The sequence below is a fragment of the Pelophylax lessonae genome, assembly GCF_965119305.1.
Source record: "Pelophylax lessonae genome assembly, chromosome: 2".
NCBI classification, from domain to species: Eukaryota; Metazoa; Chordata; class Amphibia; order Anura; family Ranidae; genus Pelophylax; species Pelophylax lessonae.
In genome coordinates, this window is record NC_138769.1 from 129,203,915 (window position 1) to 129,223,702 (window position 19,788).

At 43.5% G+C, this 19,788-nt stretch overlaps 1 protein-coding gene across 1 annotated transcript; it reads left to right on the forward strand.

Annotated features, from left to right (window-relative positions):
* Window positions 1–1,166: 1,166 nt before the first annotated feature.
* SDF2 (stromal cell derived factor 2) lies at window positions 1,167–16,687 on the forward strand. Its single transcript, XM_082246882.1, has 3 exons — window positions 1,167–1,344; window positions 10,849–11,045; window positions 16,321–16,687. Exons 1-3 carry the CDS (start codon window positions 1,173–1,175, stop codon window positions 16,606–16,608), a joined length of 657 nt encoding a protein of 218 aa, XP_082103008.1. The 5' UTR covers window positions 1,167–1,172; the 3' UTR covers window positions 16,609–16,687.
* The last annotated feature ends 3,101 nt before the right edge of the window (window positions 16,688–19,788 follow it).

Below are 19,788 nucleotides of genomic sequence, written 5' to 3' on the forward strand. Positions count from 1 at the left end.
CCAGTTGGCCGAGTTCCTAGCACGCATGCGCGAAGGCGTGGCGAACTAAGAAGTGTGATCTTCTACTACTGCACGGCCTAGAGTCTTCTCCAGCGCATGCGTTCTACACGGCGTGACTAGGTTGCGTAATTGAGGACATGTTGTAAACAAATCTGGCCGTGTAAAGAAAAACGTAGAGACGAGGCCCCTTTTGCTTTCCCCAGGTTGTGGGATTACAGGGGATTGAGACTTGTCGCGTCAGTGGTTTGAATGCACTACACGGCTCGCTGTTATTATAATACCTCTCAACGTCCCATTTACAATGACAGAAACGTCCTTGGTATAATAAAATAAGTCGCAGTTTATTTGATAACACAGACGGTAATTAGCTTGGTGGCAGAGTTTGCTGATTTTGCCAGTAACCAAAATGGCGGCACGGACCTCACGGCTTCCGATGGGTGAGGGGGTGGGAGTTGCACTTCCGGGGCATCCTGCCTACGTTAGTGTGCTACCGGTGTTCTAAAATTTTGTCGGACCCGTGAAAAAATCGGACCTCGTCACTTCCGGTGACAGAGCGTCACAAAACAGTTGATAGGAGTCGTCCGTGCGCATGCGCAGAAGACATTTTTCGAGGTTTGGCAAAATTATAACAGAGAACGGACAGCTGATTGAGAGAAGGCGGGGCTGAGGTGCGACGGGACGGAGGCACATATGCAGAGCTGGCGGAGGAGGCGGGACGGAGGTGCGGCCGTGTAATATATGCAGGGCTTAAGCGATTCCCTGTTTTATTATCTTTAGTAATTATCGTATTATTTATCCTTCGGATTTCATGACATTTAGTATTTCTATAATGCAAAATAAGAAATACTAAATGTAATGAAATCCTAAGGGTAAATAATACGATAATTACTAAAGATAATAAAACAGAAGGAGTCGCTAAAGTCCTGCATTTATTACACGGCCGCACCTCCGTCCCGCCTCCTCTATTCAGCTCTGCAGATGACGCGGCGGTGTCTTCCGTCCCACCTCAGCCCCGCCTCCTCTCATTCAGCTGCCCGCTATGTGTTATAAGTTTACCAAACCAAGATAATGTCTTGTGCGCATGCGCACTTGAGACTCCCATAACCGGAAGTGACGAGGTCCGATTTTTTCACGGGTCCGACAAAATTTTACAACACCGGCCGGCGAGAGCGATGATGAAGGCGCAGGAAGGAGCAGGCTCTCTCCTGCTCTTCATCACCCCGTTGTTGCTTCCGCAGAGCTTCGCCTCTGAGCTCTCTGTGGTAACATGCGGCTCCGCGGTGAAGCTGCTCAACACCAAACACAACGTCCGTCTTCACTCCCATGACGTCAGATACGGCTCAGGTAAGGAGAGATGGCAGGGGGTGACGTCACTTGGTAAGCAGTGTCATGTCTGTATGGACTATACAAATGTCAGTCATTCGTGTTCCTCATAGTCAGCTGAGGATTTAAAGCAATATTAAACCCCAAAGCAATCATTTTTATTATATTGTAGTTTACTAGTTCATAGTAGCCAACATTTCAAAAAACTATCCAGGGTCACCTTTTTTTTGTGCGTCCATCAAGATGTGTAGACAGAGAATGTACTTTAATAGAGGATGTGCATTCATCTAAAATTAGTGTTTTCTGACATTGTGAGCATCAAGAGAAGCACACAGCCCTGTAGCCTAAGATGGCAAGGCACTCCCCTGCCCCTCCCCCCTTTTTTCCAAGCTAACCCCCTAAAAAAAAAAAAAAAAAAAAAATTGTATACACTATAAGGAATAACTCGTATGAACATTAAAAATTGAATTCAGGTCCATACATCTATTGCTAAATATCTGTATTTGCCTCCCTGAGGAAACTTTTGATATATGAAGAAAATCTATTCTATAGACCTTGCTTTTTTTATCTTCTCTGCACCTCCCCTGACAGAAGCCCAATTTGTGGGCAATCCTAGTATTGAGTGCAGGCAGAGGTCACTTGACACGCACCAAGCTCCATTAATAGCTTGCACTGAAAAGTTCAATTGTACCGCTCTTTTGTGTAAAGGTTTCCAAGCGCTGGCAGCAAAGAAATGAACAGACACGCTTGCTGTAGTCAATCTGATGCTCTCTGGAGAGTCCCTCTGAGTAACTGAACTCCTCCAGGACACATCCGGTTTATTTAACAAAAGCGAGTTACAGGGAGTGGCTTCAAGACCACCAATCGCAGAACAAGTATACATTCAAAAAAACACAATAGAAACTGTGGAGTACATGCCCATGAATGGACACGAGCGAACAAAGGGCTCAACTGCCACAAGGGGCACATGGCTGTTCATTGTTCATTCATGTCAATCCATAAACATGGAACCATTACCAGTTAGTGGATCTTCATCAAACACGATTCACATATAAAGCACATTTGATAGTGACCATTCTATTTGTTCCAGTTGATGTGGTTTTATCTGCATAAGATAATAGCAGCAGCCCCTCAGTCACACCGAATGTGACTAAAAGGTGCCATCTATTAATCTTGGTACAATGATAAGAATTTCCATATCGCAAACATATCCCAGCAGTACAGGGCCCCGAACTTCGGACATAGATCCGTGCGATGGACTCTCTCTGCTACCAGTATTGTGCCATCTCATCCAATGGAAGGTTTTCACTAACAAGTCTTTCCTGCGATGACAGTTAAAGCGATAATTACTGTAAATAGCGATTATCGGTAAAACTCGACACTGGGAGACATTATGACTATTTAACTAAAGAAATGTCCACAACCAAAATTTCCACAACGGTATGCAGGTGGTTGAGCCGTACAGCATTATTGGTTATTATGGTTCAGACAGCTGAGTTGGCTGCACTATGGAAAATGCATGATGCTGTGTAGGCTGGCTGTCTGCATCCTAGCAACCAGTGATGCTGTAAGGCCTGGCTATCTGCATACTAACAACCGATAATGCTTTAAGGCCCAATCGACAGTGGGGCTATACAGCCCAGCCTTTTGCATCCTAGCAACCAATGATGCTAGATTGCCATGTGGAGGATCTAGCTGAGCTTTTCACTGCTTCAGAGGGGTGCGGAACAGGGGAACTGACTCTTCCCCTTCCGCTGCATTCCTAGTGGTCATGCATGTCTGGTGCCCAAGACGAGCACTGTCAATCAGCACTAAGTAAATATTGGCCTTTATTTAGCCATGGGTGAAGAAGGGGATGCTGACAACTACCAGCAGAGCAACACTATGTAGAATGTGCTATATGCATTTTGTTGCCAGGAGGACAGGAGCAAGAAATATAAAATGCTTTTGGAGATTACTTTTTTTTTATGTGAAAATGAGTCGCTGTATTAGTAATATACAAGGTGTGTTCAGAGTATGAGAATTAAGTTCCTACGCTCGAGAAGGGCTCTGTGAAGGGAGAAGCTGGCCAAGGTCACTTGGGGTGGGATGCCAGGTATCTGTTAGAAAACTGATTGGTTGCATTCCAGCCCTTTCACAGTCAATACATTCTTTTTTGTAACACCCTGAATTGAAGCGAGTTTAGAACAGTGGTACACAATACCATTTTGTGTGAAATTGGGTAAAAGTGCCTCAGGAATTTTGGAAATGGCGAGGAAAAAACGTATGGAGCAGCTGCACTATCATCTGCACAGGTGTACCGATGGTCCAAGGCCTTCAAGGAAGGATGATAAGGTGTTGAAGATTAACAACAATTAGGATGCCCCTCTTTGTCAAGAACAGAATGTGGATGCTGTGAGGTTTGTTCTCAACCATGCCTGAAGGCTCACTAGAGGAATGATTGCAGAGGAAAAGGGATTACCAAATCAATCAATTTTTCATGAAATCATTTACGATTTGAACATGAGAAAGGTGTGCAACACTTGTTCCAAAGAACTTGTCACCTGATCAGAAGGAACAGTGTTGACTTGTTTGGAAAGAGAGCCTGATTTTTGGAGTCAAGTGATCATGGGAGAATAATCCTGAGTGTTTGAGTACGATCCTGAGCCGAAGAAACAAAGTTCAGAATGACATACACCCCCCCCCCCCCCCCCCCCCCAATTCCCTCAACCCAAGAAGGCTCGAACAAGCAAATCAAAGTCGACTTAATTGTTTTTTTTTTTTTTATTTACCTGGAATTGTCCATAAGGAATTTGTACCTGCTGGTCAAATTGTGAATCAAAGGTTTGGGAGTTCTTGGTCGCTTGAGACCAATTGTTTTTATTGTGTGCTTCCTGAGATCACCTCAACTTGGATCCTTAATCACGACACTGCACCGAGTCACAGTGATTTCGCTGTCACATCACATTGTTTCCCCATCCATCCTACAGTCCCAACTTGGCTCCTTGCGACTTTTTTTCGTATTCTCAAAGATGAAGGATTTAAAAGGGACACCAGTTAGGTAGAGTGGATAACGTCCAAAGGGCCACTACATAGGCTCTCAACACCATCTCACTTGAAGACATCCAGGATGCTTTGAAGAATGGGGCGGTTGGAATAGCTGGGAGCATTATGTACATTTACAAGGTGCATATTTTGAAGGTGACCATGTTCATTTTTTCAAAATATCATTCTCATTCCTTTCTAGACATGCCTCCATAATTTAGTGAAATGAAGGATCAGGTAATAAAAGAGAAGTGCACAGCCATACCAATAATTTTTAAAAAATAAACGCCTCACATTTATTAAGCACAGCACTGTAATTAGTAAATGTGTTCCTAAATGGCGTAGTTTTGTCCTCCAGCCCTTATGTGACTGATGCGTTCTATAGTGACCTAGGAGTCAAAGGAGAGAACCATTGCAGGGAACACAGGCATGTGGCACTCCCAGAGATGTCAAATGCCTAAGGCCTTATGCACACTGATACTCCTGCGTTTTTTTTAAAGTGGGATTAAACTAAGGAATAGGTCTTACCTATAGGTATAGTAAATATCATCTATAAAAGCAAAGCAATATATCTGTGCTCATAACAAAATGACATAAACCTGAAAAGCAAAGGCACTCAGCACAGGAATATCACCTATACTTGCACCATTTAGAAGATATTTACTGTGACAGCTGCGGTGACATCACCGACACACGTGCTCCTCAAGGAACGGCATACCTGTGACGTTCCATCAGAGGGCTGTGCCATGAACAGCGACGCCCGCGTGCATGTGTGGGAGTGACGTCCTCTCTACCCATCCATTCAGAGAGTATGCGATGCATACTAGCGCATTATAAGATTGCCTTGCAGGAGGAATTTTTATTTTTTTGTATATAGTAGGAATGCACCGAAATGAAAATTCCGGGAGCCGAAACCGAAAATGCAGGATGCCCTTGGCCGAAAACCGAAAATTACTTTTTCCCCCAAATTATATTAAAATAGAACAGGGGCATACGCCAGAAACAGGCAACGTACACCTGTAGCTGCCACCCTGTCGCAGTATATGTGACGGGTTGGCAAGTGGTTAATTTAATTACCAATGGTATTTGTATTGTGCAGCATGAGGGGGTTAAGGTATTGCCACTGCTGGTCACTGATGCATTAGTGACCGACCAGTGGCAGGTAATTAACCCCTTTGTGCTGCAGTAGTGCAACCAGTGTCAGTGTTAACACTGGTTGCACTACTACTAGTTGCACTAATGAAGCACAAAGGGGTTAATTAACTGCCACTGGTCGGTCACTAATGCATCAGTGACCAGCAGTGGCAATACCTTAACCCTCTCATGCGGCATAATACAAATACAATGGGTAACCTCGCCTTAGCGCCCCCCCCCCCCCAACCTGCCTCAGCGCTCCTCCCCACCGCAATGATGCAATCTCCTTACTTGTCGGAACCTCCATGTCACAGGCAGGCAAACTCTCCGCTCCTCCTGTGTCCTTCCTTTCAAAAGTCCCGCCTCCCGGTGATGTCACTACTACGACTATGTGTATGAATGAACTAACACACCGAGTGGGAGGATAGCTAGAACTATGTGAGCCCTTCACTTCCCTGATAGGAAGTGAAGGGCTCACCTAGTTATAGCTCGCCCGCCCGGTGTGTTAGTTCATTCATACATAGTCGTAGTAGTGACCTCACCGGGAGGTGGGCTGCAGGCCAGAAGCGGGACTTTTGAAACCTGCTCCCGTGGCGGCCATCATTAATATCAGCATCTTTAACCCATTTTTGGCCGAAATGGAATAGGCCCATTTTCAGCCGAAAATTTTGGTGGCCGAAATTTCGGTGCACCACTAGTATATAGAGTTTATTACCACTTTTTAAAACATTAGAGCATGCCCATGCTCGTTTATATTGTGTGCAAATGGCAAAACAAAGAAAAAAACACTCAAACCAAAGCTGCTACCAATCTAACATATAATGTCCCAATCATGCAAACAAATTCTTATATTTATGCAACCATGTCCTTTATTTATTGTTTGAGTTACTATGTGAATAAAGTTACTTGTGCATAAATGAAATCCAAAAGACAGAAGTGTGTTGTAAACCTAGTGTGCTTCCTCCTCTTTGTCCCTAGTATACATACCGCACTCCATTGATGATGTTGACTTCCTAGTATAAAAAGAAGTCAAACAGCTCTTTTCTGCCGGCATGTCATGCTTTGGGTCTTCCCTCTGGTTTTTAATGTTCCTCAGTCCCTTTTTATGGTCCAGCCGTTGGGCCCTTCACCTTTTTGTGGTTTTTAAGGCGCTTGATAGTGATAGACATGTAGCACAAACATCAAAAGGAAAGCCTCTCATTGTGTAATATTTTTATTAAACTCTCTTGGAAATAGTATTGCACTTGCATAGATAAAAACATTAGCTGTAACTAAAGTGAAACTGAAACTACTGCCTTGCTCTCCAGTGTGCGTTCAAAGAAGCAGAAGTTATGTCACCAGAAGCCCTGCCCTACATGTTTTGTCAGAATGCAACATCAGGAGCCTGGCTACAATTTCCGATTAATTTTTTTTAAATTAAGACACCTTCTCTTTTGATGTTTGTGCCACATAATGGCTGTCACTATCTAGCACCCTTTTAAAGGGACACTAATATGAGGATTTGTTCGCATTCCTACATTTAGTGTTTCAAACATAGGAAAAGTTATCTGGGAAGTACAAACAACTGTCCCTAATCATCTATCATCCAGGACAGCTATCTGAGACTAACTCCACCTTCAACAGGCAACTCAAACCAAAATAAGTTTAAAAGTCCTTCCAACCTTCTTGTCCCCAGTTTCATTGTGTTTTCTTCTGACTGTTCAGAAGTGGGCATCGTAACATCTGTATTCCCAAAACTTCTTCCAAGAGAGCTACTTGAGAACTGATTTGGCTCCACCTTCAACAGAACACACCAACAAAGTAGTTAAAAGCTTCTTATTTCCCCTGGTCCTTAGTTGATTTGTGTTTCCAACCTTCCAGAAGTACACCGTAAATTTTGCCATGTTCCCTGGCCCTGATTACTGTGGTTATTAGGCCCCCCTCAGTGTAGTCAGATCCAGTGCCCAATTGTGTCCTCCCCATGTTTACCCATCCTTGGGTCCTTTATCTTACAGCTGGAACTCACTTCCTCCAGAAAATATGGGGGTGACCTGACCTGTGTTGCTCTGCCTATCCTCTCTCTTTGCTTAGTGGTGGTGATGAGTTGGGGTAGAAATGGCTCCAGAGGGTTCTTGGCCAGTAAGAAGGGTGCATGGCAGCCTAAGTGGACCAAGATGGCATCCATAGGCATTTCCAGTGCTGCAATATAACTCACTTCTGTTGTGAGGAGTACATTCCTGTCTAGAAGTCTATGAACGTGGAGCATCCCAGCTTCCGTGGCATACAGATTTGGCCCCTTGTGCCCGGAGGATTGTACAGAGGGAGCAGGGTAATTGTAGAAAAACTGGGGCGATTAAACAAATAAGATTATTTAAAAAAAAAAAAAAAAAATCCATATTTACCCACACCCACTTCTCACTGTTCAGTAGTGAAAGGTCAGTGATGAAACACACAAACTGTAGGCACAAAATGGTATATTCTAATGTAAAACTGTGCTAGTGATACACCAGTGGATGTGAACTAAATAGCTGAAGGCACTCTAGGCGATATCTACCTTAGCCAACAATATTTGAATAACAATATTTGAATAACAATGTGCTGTGCTTCAGTAAAGGTAAAAACACCAAACGTGCATATCATGCAAAAACACCAATACTTTAATATGTCACGTCTGCAAATTTCCAAGTCAACTTGTGTGTTATTATAATCCACTTCCAGATTGACAGTGTTTCCCACACTAGTGAAGAAAAAAAGGTCTTCATCAGGGATTTATTTGCAAAGGCTTACCAAAAATATATAACCTTTTTAAATTTATTGGAGCCGTCATATATCGCATGGATCATCATCACACTTCAAAGCTCATTACTTCGTGGCAGAATGGGCTTAGGGTATTTCCAGATGTTCCGTAGTTGCCAAAAAAGCCAACAAAAACGACTCAATTTTTGATCTCACAGGACACTTCCAAAGGTTCATTTTGGCTACAAACATCTGTCCGTGCACTCAAAATGTAAAAGGAGACCCATGCTCCATCAATCAAGCACCGCTTTTTTTTTATTAAAAAGATGCACTCACATGTATGGGAAAAGAAATAACCGTGTTCTACAGATTGATCAGCCAAATTCCATCTTGGGGACACTTCTGAGTCTTGATGACCTCACCTACGTGGCTTGCTCTGATGCTTTTTATCAACAAATTACTATCTCAAAGGGCCAAAACCCTACATGAAGTAATTTGATGTATTTTTATATGTTCGCCTAAAGGCTTAGATGGGCACAGGCAGCAATTAAACCGCACGGCTGGACATTCATCCTTACGAAGATGTTCGTCGCTGTACCAAGCCTTGTTCCAAATCTCAAAATGGACACCGCATTAGGGCCAGGCCTCACTTTAAATCTAAAATGCGCACCATACCAGCGACAAGCCTCGTTTAGCCTAAAAGACCCCTTTAGTGCCTGCATTATAATGTCTCCTTAAGGCCCATAGAATGCATTAAGATAAAAAAAAAACCTTCCTAACTTTACAACTTCTTTGATGATGACAAATTTACTTCCTTCCCTTGTCCTGCCACAAGACAAAACCACAGCCACTGTTTGCAAGACTGAAGCTGGCCATAGACTGTTCGAATCTTGGCCAGTTCAGCAGGGACTGGCCTAGATTCTAACCATGTATGGGCAGGCTGATTGTACCCAAGCTGATCGATCACCTTGGGTACAACCAGCATCTCAGATTCTCTTACATATGATTACTGCCAGAGGCTATAGCCACCAGCAGTAACTATTGTATTCTGTTGGGCGAGAATGCTCCCTGCGTTCCATCCGTGTTGGAAGGAAAGAAAATGGTATCATTTTTGGCCAGCCTGAGTTCTTCTTTGTCCTACCTGTGGGTCCTTGTAGAGGGCATTCTGATTCCTGCTACACCATTGCTAGATGGGTCAGGCAACTCCTCCCCAAGATCTACACTCATTCGGGAAGAGTTGCTCCTTTCCCTATCGGTGCCCTTTCCACTAAGACCATTGTCTCTTTTGGCTTTTCAGCATTAAGCATCTTGTTATTTTTGCAATCCCACCACACAGTCTTAGGCCCCTTTCACACAGGCGGACCGTTCAGATCCTCCTGTCCGTTTTTTTGGCAGATCTTAACGGTCCCCCCATGCATCTCTATTGGGGATCGGATGTCAGCGGAGACATGTCCGCTGACATCCGATCCGTCAAATCTGGACGGATGGAAACCCTATTTTGGATCGGATGAGAACAGAACAACGATCCGTTCCCATCCGATTTCCCCCATAGAGATGCATGGGGAACTGACAGCTGTCTCCGCACACAGCGCGGAGAACAGCTGTCATCCTCCTGCTCAGCGGGGGATCGGCGGCTCGATCCCCCGCTGAGAAAAACGGAATCCGTCCGATGGACGGATAGTGTGAAAGGGGCCTCATTTTCTACTAGGTGGACTTTAAAGCCTTGACTGATCTGAACTTCAGCTGCAAGTTGCTTCAAGCTAAGTGTTTTTTGTTTTTTTTTTCGGTTCTTTAACCCTTGTTTTTCTTGCAGATCTGTTAGCATTTCTGCTTGCTATGTTGCTGCCCGCCCTTCAGCTTATTGCTTGGTTTGTCCCATGCTCTATCACCACAAGTCCTGCATACGGTACTGTTCTATTTAAAGTCAATAGGAATTTTGACTTGCCTGTATATATTTTTTTTTATCTTGGTGTACTGTACAGGCCCCTCCTCTCTGTGTTGTACTTACTCGCTTGCTAAAAAAAAAAAAGGTTTGTGGGGTTATGAGTACGCTCTAGGGGTGATCTATAAATAGTCCTGGGTCCTGTACTGTACTCCAAAGTAACAAAAACACAAGTCTAAAAATCCTTTTTTTTTTTTTTTTTTTTACCAGACAGGGTCTTGTTAGGCGAGACCAAGCTTGCTTGCTGGAAAATGAACATTTTTAAACTGAGTCCTTAGCCTTACCTTTTATCTTACCTTGTATCTTGGCAAAGGCAAACACACCCTTCCACTGCAAAGGTTCTTTTGGAATAGACCACAGGAAGTTGCACTGTTATCCTTCAAGTGAAAATGGGTGGGCAGGTAGGATTTTAAATGCAGAAGAGACTGTTCTCACCTACATTAAAGCTACCTACCTGCCTGTCAGCCCCTGTACCGGCACAGCTCACTGCAGAATTTGATGGAACTCCAGTGCATGTGCAGGAGTGATTTCATCTTGGCCTGGCCAAGATGTCAGCGACTGGCAGTGAGTTCCGGGGACTGGACATAGCTGGATTCGAGGTAAGTATAGTTCCACTTTAAAAATGTTTGTTAGCGTACTAGGCAACTAAATAAAATTAAAATAGTGAAGTACCAGTGTTTTAGTTTGTTCATTTATGATTTCCCTTTTAGGCAGTGGTCAGCAGTCAGTGACTGGGGTCACTACTGCAGATGATGGCAATAGTTACTGGAGAATCCGTGGAAAAACCTCCACAGTGTGTGAGCGAGGAACACTAATAAAATGTGGACAATCTGTCCGTCTTACACATGTCAATACTGGGCGCAACCTTCACAGTCATCACTTCACCTCTCCATTATCGGGAAACCAGGTAAGCTGCATTAGTGTTTTAATGTATAGATTGATTGGTTATGTTGTATATTCCTTGCATTAGTATGTCCATACTACTTAGATTTTCAGATCTTCCATATTTAATAAATACAGAATTGTATAGATTACTTCATTAGCGTATATAGCAGGCTGTGAATTAATGTAATTGAAACATTTCTTATGGATGTGATCAGGGCTGCTGAATCAGAGCCCTATACAGCCTACCTGACAGGGCCCCCCCCCCCCCCCCAAAAAAATTGATCCACTAAAATCATCATTAGCGGACACAAACATAGCTTTCAACATTCCTGCTAAATCTAAAGGATACAACTGTATTAAGGTAATAAAGTTCTGTGTGTAAATTAGGTCCTGGGGCTCATTCACATGAGTGCTGGGGCCTGTGCAGTGCAAAGCAGAGTTTTTTTTTTGGTGGGTGGCTGGAGCTGTGTGCAAGCAGCCTACGTTACATTTGGGGGAGACACCGCAGCGGTACAAAACACAGCCGCAGGTCCCAATCTGACAACTGTATGGCCCCTGAACTCTGACTGTGTATTTGGTGCCACTCAACCACACCTGTCAAATTAGGGCCTGCGACTGTGTTCATACAGCTGCTGCATACACATAGAGTAACAGACAGCTCCAGCCACACAAACAAGCCACTCATTCACATTGTATGGGCCAGGGAACCTGTGTGAATGAGTTCTTAACTTTTTACAGTTTGTTTTTCTCTCTCACAGATTATTCAATTCCTTTCTCTGCAGACTCAGCTGCACTGCAGAAGAATGAACACCAGACAGAGGCTTCTGTTCAATAATGAACTGAAGCATAGTAAACACTGTGTTCATTCACTAAAGGAAGGGGCTGGTAAAGGCCAATGTTTACGGGCCCAATTTCTCACTCAGCCGACAGAGCTGTGGGGGAGCACATAGCAGGGGGCTTCAGATGTGGGCAGGACAGGGAAGGGAGATCAGTGTGGTGAGGGGAGCAATTACAGGAACTGCTTTGTGTCTCTCCTTGCAGCAGCTAAAAGCCGGTAAGAGGGAGAGAAGGAGAAACCGGCTTTCACCTGCTGCAGAGAAATGCACAGGGCATCGTTCCTGTAATTGCCCTCCCACCACACTGATCCTCCTCCCTGTCCTGCCCACATCTGATGCCTTTCTACAGGAGGACCATTGGTGCCCCCTTATTGGCAGCCATGGCTATGACTATGCCTTGTTAAATAACACTATAATTCATAGCTTTTTTTATACTAAGTTGAATCTGTTGCTCTGTGGGTTGTTGGTTTAGAGTCAGGGGTGCTGAGCGTCGAGTACAGTGGTAGGGGTGCTTGTTGGCAGAAAGGTGCAATGTCTTGGGAGGTGTGATAGTGTAAAGGGCGTTGGAAATTTGAGTGTCGGAGAGGTTCATAGTTGAGTGCAGTGTGTTAGTGTGTAGGGATGCTGGGTGGCAAGCAGTTTCACAGTCAGGAGTGCAGGGGGTGCTGAGCAGCAGGGAGATGCAATGTCGGAGCTCAGAATGCCATGATGATTTGGTTATTCATAGGCCTGAAATATTAGTTATGGAAGAATTTCTGTGCTGGGAGCTGACTGCTTGTATCTGCAAAGATTGTAGCAGGTTAGAGGTGGTCAGCAGTGCCGTCACTAATTGCCACATCTACTTTGGGGGTAGTGAAGATTTTATTGGATAACCTGAGCCAGAACCTAGCAAATCATTATCCTCAATAAGGCTTTATTAGTACAAAGTAAAAGTGACTATTCACAAACGATGGTATAGACCAGCATATCAAATCTGAACATCAGGATCAATTTGTGTCAATGTCCACTGTCCTTGATGAAATGACGGGTTTCGAGGCTTTGCCTCTTCCTCAGAGCCGATGGGCCATGTCAAGACCACCAGTTTATATAGCATAAAAATGGTTCATGCCTTATCTATGGGGGCCTTAGAAAACCCCTCCCTCGTGTGGTTGCAATGGAGATGTTAACCCCCTACCACACACACTGTTAGCTTACCAGACATGGGAGCAAGTCACAAGCAAGTCTCAAGTCTTAACCTTCAAGTCTCAAGCAAGTCCCAAGTAACTGTGGCAAAAAACAACCAAGTCAAGTCGAGTCCCTGCTAGAAGTCAAGCAAGTCAAGTCACAAATCAAGTCAAAATACTGATCTACCCCAATTTTCACCTTTAAATCAGTTAATTCAGTGGTCAGGAAAGGTTTTGTTTTATTTTCAACATTAACAAAACTGCTTAGTGCTTTTTTCTTGGCATATTAAAGAAACACTTTGAATGCCCAAACAGCTCAAAATCCTTCGTCCGGTCATGTTTCAACACCACAGTCACTAAAAACATTGTATTAAGTATTTCCATTGTAAAACAGCCAGCGTCCTAAAAATCAGAACACGCTGAGGTGTTTTAACTGACTGTGGTGTCAGAAACATAACAGGCACATTCATTTTGCTTTAACACATGTTGAGAAAATGCAAATATTTAATAACTTAAAAAAGTAAAGTCATTTCGAGTCATATATCTCAAGTCCAAGTCATGTCTCAAGTCATGAATACCAAATCAAAGTCAAGTCGAGTTTTTAATTAATTTTAATCAAGCAGGTCTCAAGTCCTCAAACTGACCTGATTAGACATGCAAACAATTGTAAGATCCCTCGGGGTTTCCTACTTCCGGGTTGCGTTCCACCAGTTGGTCAGGTGGAACGCATGTGGGCGTGGTGAAGCCTGACGGCGCCGTGACGTCATTATCGGGTGCCGTTCATGGCGCCTATTTGAACTGCTGGTCTGGATGAAGAGGGTGTTGGTGCAACCGCTCAGAGGAGTTGCTTAAACCGACAATGTTGTAGCTGCCAGTGACCCTGTACCTCATTGCTGGACCGACTGGAGCTTCTCTACCTTCTGCTAGCCGCTGCTTGTATCCTGAAGATCCGATAAGTATCCCACTGGGGAACTCCCTTATCAAGACCACATATGCTATCTGTTACTTGCATGTCTCAGCCTAATTGCTAGCTCTTGTGTCTACTACTATCTGTTACCCTGTAACTCTGTTTGTGCTTACCTCTGAACCCCACATCGGTTACCAGCCCTATCCGATTCTCACATCGGTTACCAGCCCTATCCGATTCTCACATCGGTTACCAGCCCTATCCGATTCTCACATCGGTTACCAACCTGTTTCCACACTCCTATAAGGATAAGTACCCCAATGGGGGAGACTAACATATGTGTTATCCATTGCAACTCCTACTAATACCTGTCATCTGCATTGTTGAACCTGATTGCTAGCTCTTGAACACTTTGCTACTAATACCTATTACCTGCATTGCTGAACTAGATTGCTAGCTCTTGTACATCTTGTCTACTATTACCTACCACCTGCTTTGACGTGTCTGATTGCTAGCTCTTGAGAACACTAGTCATTACAATTTACTATTCCACCGCTGAACCTATATTATATCTGCAGTGTATCATATTCACTGCTACTTGCATTAGTACCTGTCACTCTTATAACATCGCTTGCTGAGTGTTTGTGCATGTGCATACTGAACCAGGCTGAACCACTATGATGAGTCAGAGTTAAATCAGGTGATTTGACATATCTCTACAAGACTGCTGAGTGGAACTCTGCAGCTGTAGATCCAATTCATGAAATAACCAACCAGAGCGTTACAACAATATGTCCACAATAATACATTAAAAGATAAAAAAATTCATTAATTAGAAAAGGGGAGGGTTAATAGCAGAACATATCCACACCAGTCAAGGGAGATGCTGTCATGGAGTATGATGGCAGATATATAGTAGAAATCAATGTCACTCTGGGCCTTGCTGGGGATCGGATGTAGCCATGCTCGTATCTATGCACTAATACTGCTGTGCTTTATAGTGAACCATATATTCTCCAATCCTTTGTGAATACACATAGTATATATACTTTAAATATATTTTGGAGAATTTAATGTGGTAATGGGGCTTAAACACCGCTTTACGAGCCCCTTACCCCTTGTAACATAGAATAGAAATGCGTGGAACGCACGCCGCCGGATGCCGAATAGCTGTTGCGTCATGTGTTACAAACCCGTGACGTCAGTGCCTCCTTCGTCACTTCCGTCTCCTGCAACTTCCGCCTCCATTAAATTGCGGTCTGTCCATACAAATGAACGAGAGACAGTTTAAAAAAAAGTACTAGAAGCGACAAACTAAGCCGATGAGCACTCTCTATCCCTTGCACCTCAGCCCACCATATACCCGCTGTCCCCACAAAACATAAAACTGACTTTTTTTTTTTTTTTTTTTTTTATCTCATACTGGTTTCAAATGAAATCAGTGAATTGATTTTATTTAATTGTATTGTGCCCACCCGTGTTACATGGAGATGCTGCGGATGATATATATATATATATTCTAATTAATGAATTTTTTTTTAATCTTTTAATGTATTATTGTGGACATATTGTTTGCATGTCTAATCAGGACATTTGTCATAATGTTTGAGTACTATGAATCAGCAGTATTGTAAGCTAATAGTGTGTGTGGTAGGGGTTAACATCTCCATTGCAACCACACCCATGAGAGAGGGGTTTTGTAAGGCCCCATAGATGAGGCATGAACTGTTTTTGCTATATAAACTGGTGGTCTTGACATGGCCCATCAGCTCTGAGGAAGAGGCGAAGCCTCGAAACGATTCAGCCGTCATTTCATCAAGGACCGTGGACATTGATACAAATTGATCCTGATGTTCGGATTTGATATGCTGGTTTATACCATCGTTTGTGAGTAGTCACTTTTACTTTGTACTAATAAAGCCTTATTGAGGCTAATGCGCTAGGCCGGTGCGCCCTGTCTGTTTTTTTGCAGTGGACCACCCCAGTCTTAGAGGGCAGCAAGGCCTTAGCCATTGGGGATGCCAAGTATGATTTCCGTAATAGGAGTGGTCGGGGGGCCCTGTTTCTGAGCGCAGGAGCAAGGTGCTATGCATTGCAAATTTTGTTTTGGAGTAGAACCTAGCAAATGCATGGTAGTGATGGGTTAATGTTGTGTCAGCATCCACAACAGCCATACCAAGCAGAAAGGTGCATGTATACATGAGTTCCTACAGAATGTAACTTTAAGTTTTTTTTTTTTTTTTTTTTTTTACTCTCTCTTTCTCTAATCTTTCTGCCAGAAAGATCCTGCATATAAAACCTCCCGTAAATGATTATGGTTGTGTGCAAGAGGCCTTGGGGTACATCATGTTCATTATTCTACTAAATGTGTGTATTCTTTACTCTGTGCAGGAGGTCAGTGCATTTGGAGAGGATGGAGAAGGAGACATCCTAGATGACTGGACTATCCTCTGCAATGGAGAATACTGGCAGCGGGATGAAGAGGTGCGGCTCAAACATGTGTCAACCAACATGTTGCTGTCTGTCACAGGGGAACAGTATGGTCGTCCTATAAATGGGCAGAGAGAAGTGCACGGCATGATGTATGCAAGTCAGCATAACTACTGGAAAGTAATGGAAGGCATCTTCATGAAACCGAGTGAGCCTCCAAGGACAGACTACATACACTCTGAGTTATGACAACCCCCAACATAGACTTTTTAAAGTCCTCCAGTCTTCTTTCCTAACCACACAGTGTTGAGCTCTGCAGTGATTTTTTTTTTTTTTTTTTTCAGAAAAATCTGCAAAGCTCGGAGATTTTAGCAATGCATTCAAGGGCACTGTTTGAAGGGTGCAACCTATGTCTGTTTTGTTATCATATGATATTTTATTGTTAAGGCAGCTTGGGGCCATGCTTTTTGATAGTATGGCCACACATCAGCAGAACAAATTCTTCTTCATATTCTTGGCAGCAAGTGGGTTTAAATACAAAGGATTCAAATTGTGATTCCATTTGTTATTGTCAGTTAAACAACTTTTGTTTTATGCCTTACCAAGCTCCTGTATTATGTTTTTATTGACAGACACCTTAAAATACGGCAAGTTTATAGAAATGCCAAAGGCTACCTATTGTTGTATTCATTTTATTTTCCTTCTTTCATTTCTATTTATAATATATGTACCTTCAACATATTCTGTGGTGCTGTACAAAGTAAGGGCTTGTCTATGCTTTGGCCTTTAAAGTGAAAGCCAAGGCAGAATTAAAAGACTAAAAAAATATTTAGTACAACCCTAAAATTCATGCACGTCCCCTCATGCATTTTACTGCAGAAAAAAATGTTTGCGGTTTGAACAAGCTGAAGTAAAAAGCTGATGGGCTACCATGCACAGCTGCACCAGATTCTGAGTGCACCAGTTTTAGTAAGTCTTCCCTATAGTGCAATGCTACCTTCCTCTTTGACGTGGCAAGACCGATCTGAATTCCTAAACACATGGGGGTTAATTTACTAAAACTAGAGTGCAAAATCCGGGGCACTTGTGCATAATAGCCAAACGGCTTCTAGCAAAAGCTTGTTCATTTAGGCTTTGACAAAAAAACTGGAAGCTGATTGGTTTCTATGCAGCGCTGCACCAGATTTTTCACTCTCCAGTTTTAGTAAATCAACCCCACGTCATCAGCCATGTCTGCTTTAATGTCTGATGTATTATAAAGAACACAGATCTCTCCTTTTCATACGTTCTGCACAGTAAGTTATCTGCTCACAAGATACTTTTTGCACTTCTTGAACATGTATAATAAAACCAAATCAAAGGTATAGTTAGCATACCAAAAGGGAACAAATAAGAGCATTGTTAGGGTTTACCTATACAGTTCCTTGAAAAAAATCATACCCCTCTTGAAATCTTCCACATTTTGTCATGTTAAAACCAAAATGTAAATGTATTTATTTGGGATTTTATGTGATGGACCAACACAAAGTGGCACATAAGTTTCAAGTGGAAGGAAAATGATAAATGGTTTTCCAAATATCTGCAAAGTGTGGCATGCATTTGTATTCAGCCCCCTTTACTCAGCCCCCTTTACTCTGATACCCCTAACTAAAATCTAGTGGAACCAATTGCCTTCAGAAGTTACCTGTGTATATATAGAGCTGCTCTGTGAAGCCCTCAAAGGTTTGTTAGAGAACCTTAGTGAACTAACAGCATTATGAAAGCCAAGGAACACACCAGATAAGTCAGGGATAAAATTGTGGAGAAGTTTAAATCAGAGTTACGTTATTAAAAAAAAAAAAAAAAAAAAAAAATCTCAACCTTTGAACAACTCATGGACCACTGTTCAATCCATCATCTGGAAATGTAAAGAGTATGACACAACTGCAAACCTACGAAGACCTAGCCGTCCACCTAAACTCTTAGCCTGGGCACGGACAGCAATAATCAGAGAAGCATCCAAGAGGCCCATGGGAACTTTGCAGGCGCTGCAGAAATCCACAGCTCAGGTAGGAGAATCTATCCCCAGGACAACTATTAAGTCAGGCACACTCCACAAATCTGTCCTTTATGGAAGAGTGGCAGGAAGAAAGCCTTTGTTGAAAGAAAGCCATTAAAAGTCCTTTTTGCAGTTAGCGAGAAGCCATGTGGAGGACACAGCAAACCTATGGAAGAAGGTGCTCTGGTCAGATGAGATCAAAATTGAACTTTCTGGCCTAAAAGCAAAACGCTGTGTGGCGGGAAACTAACACTGCCCATCACCCTGAACACACCGTCCCTACCATGAAAGTTAGTGGCGGAAGCATCATGTTGTGGGGATGTTTTTTTTTTTCAGCAGGGAGAGGGAAGCTGGTCAGTGTTGATGGTAAGTTGGATGGAGCCAAATACAGGGCAATCCTAAAAGAATATCTTAAGAGTCTTCAAAAGACTTGAGACTGGTACGGAGGTTCACCTCCCAGCAGGACAACCACCCTAAACATATAGCCAGTGCCAATGGAATGGTTTAGATCAAAGCATATTCATATGTTAGAGAATGGGGGGGGCTTCAATACAAATTCACTTTCCAGATTTTGATTTGTAAAAACATTTGAAAACCCTTTAGCATTTATTTCGTTCATTGGCAGACACAGGTCCTGATGTTCTTAACCATTGGGTTTTACTGCCTCCCCTACAGGAGTAGGACACTAGGCAAAAAAAAGTCTGGCTACGTGTATGGGCAGTCCCAGGGGGGTATACTCCCTCTTTCTGGTATAGATACTTTTTTTTTTTTTTTTTCCTGCCTAGTCAGGAGTAAGGACCTAGTTCCTTGCTGGGATCTCTGGTCTTGGCAATTTTTTCCTTTTTAGATAGAATTTTTTTTTCTCCTAGATTTTTGCCTGTGAGATCTACAATCAACTGCCGGACTGGGCGACAGGTTGGATAATGTAGATCCACTGGTCACCCCAGTCTGGCCAGTGAGCGTGCGCAGAACTCAGCTCTGTGCTAGGTCCGCCACTACGTAGCCTTACCGGGCGGGAGCTGGCCTGTGAGTTAAACATCTTGCGAGGTCGCCTACTACCGGGTCTCGGCCCGAGTCGCAGCGTTCCTCCTGCCTGACAGCTCCCCCTTTTCAATGGAGAGGAGGTTCTGGCTGGAGCAGTGCTCGCCTGGTTCCTGGTATGGTAAGAAACTGTCCACCCCCTCTACCCCTGTAGGGTTTTGGGGTGGACATGGGCCCCTCCCATGGAACGATCGGAATCCCTGGATTCCCTTTTATTCCTGTTAGGCACCCCCCACATCAGTCTGGTGGTCCCTGTGGGCCTTCTCGCCCCCCCCCCATTTGACCCCCTCCTGTACTGACAGGGCTGTGGAGTGGCCTGGTTCACCCCCTAGGGTTGTGGCGGGGTGAGT

What these genes read in the sequence shown, in the direction of transcription:
- SDF2 (XM_082246882.1), top strand. Translation starts at nt 1,173, where the DNA reads ATGATGAAGGCGCAGGAAGGAGCAGGCTCTCTCCTGCTCTTCATCACC. An exon ending in TGACGTCAGATACGGCTCAG is followed by an intron (nt 1,345 to 10,848) that starts GTAAGGAGAGAT and finishes TTTCCCTTTTAG; the next exon opens with GCAGTGGTCAGCAGTCAGTG. An exon ending in CTCCATTATCGGGAAACCAG is followed by an intron (nt 11,046 to 16,320) that starts GTAAGCTGCATT and finishes TACTCTGTGCAG; the next exon opens with GAGGTCAGTGCATTTGGAGA.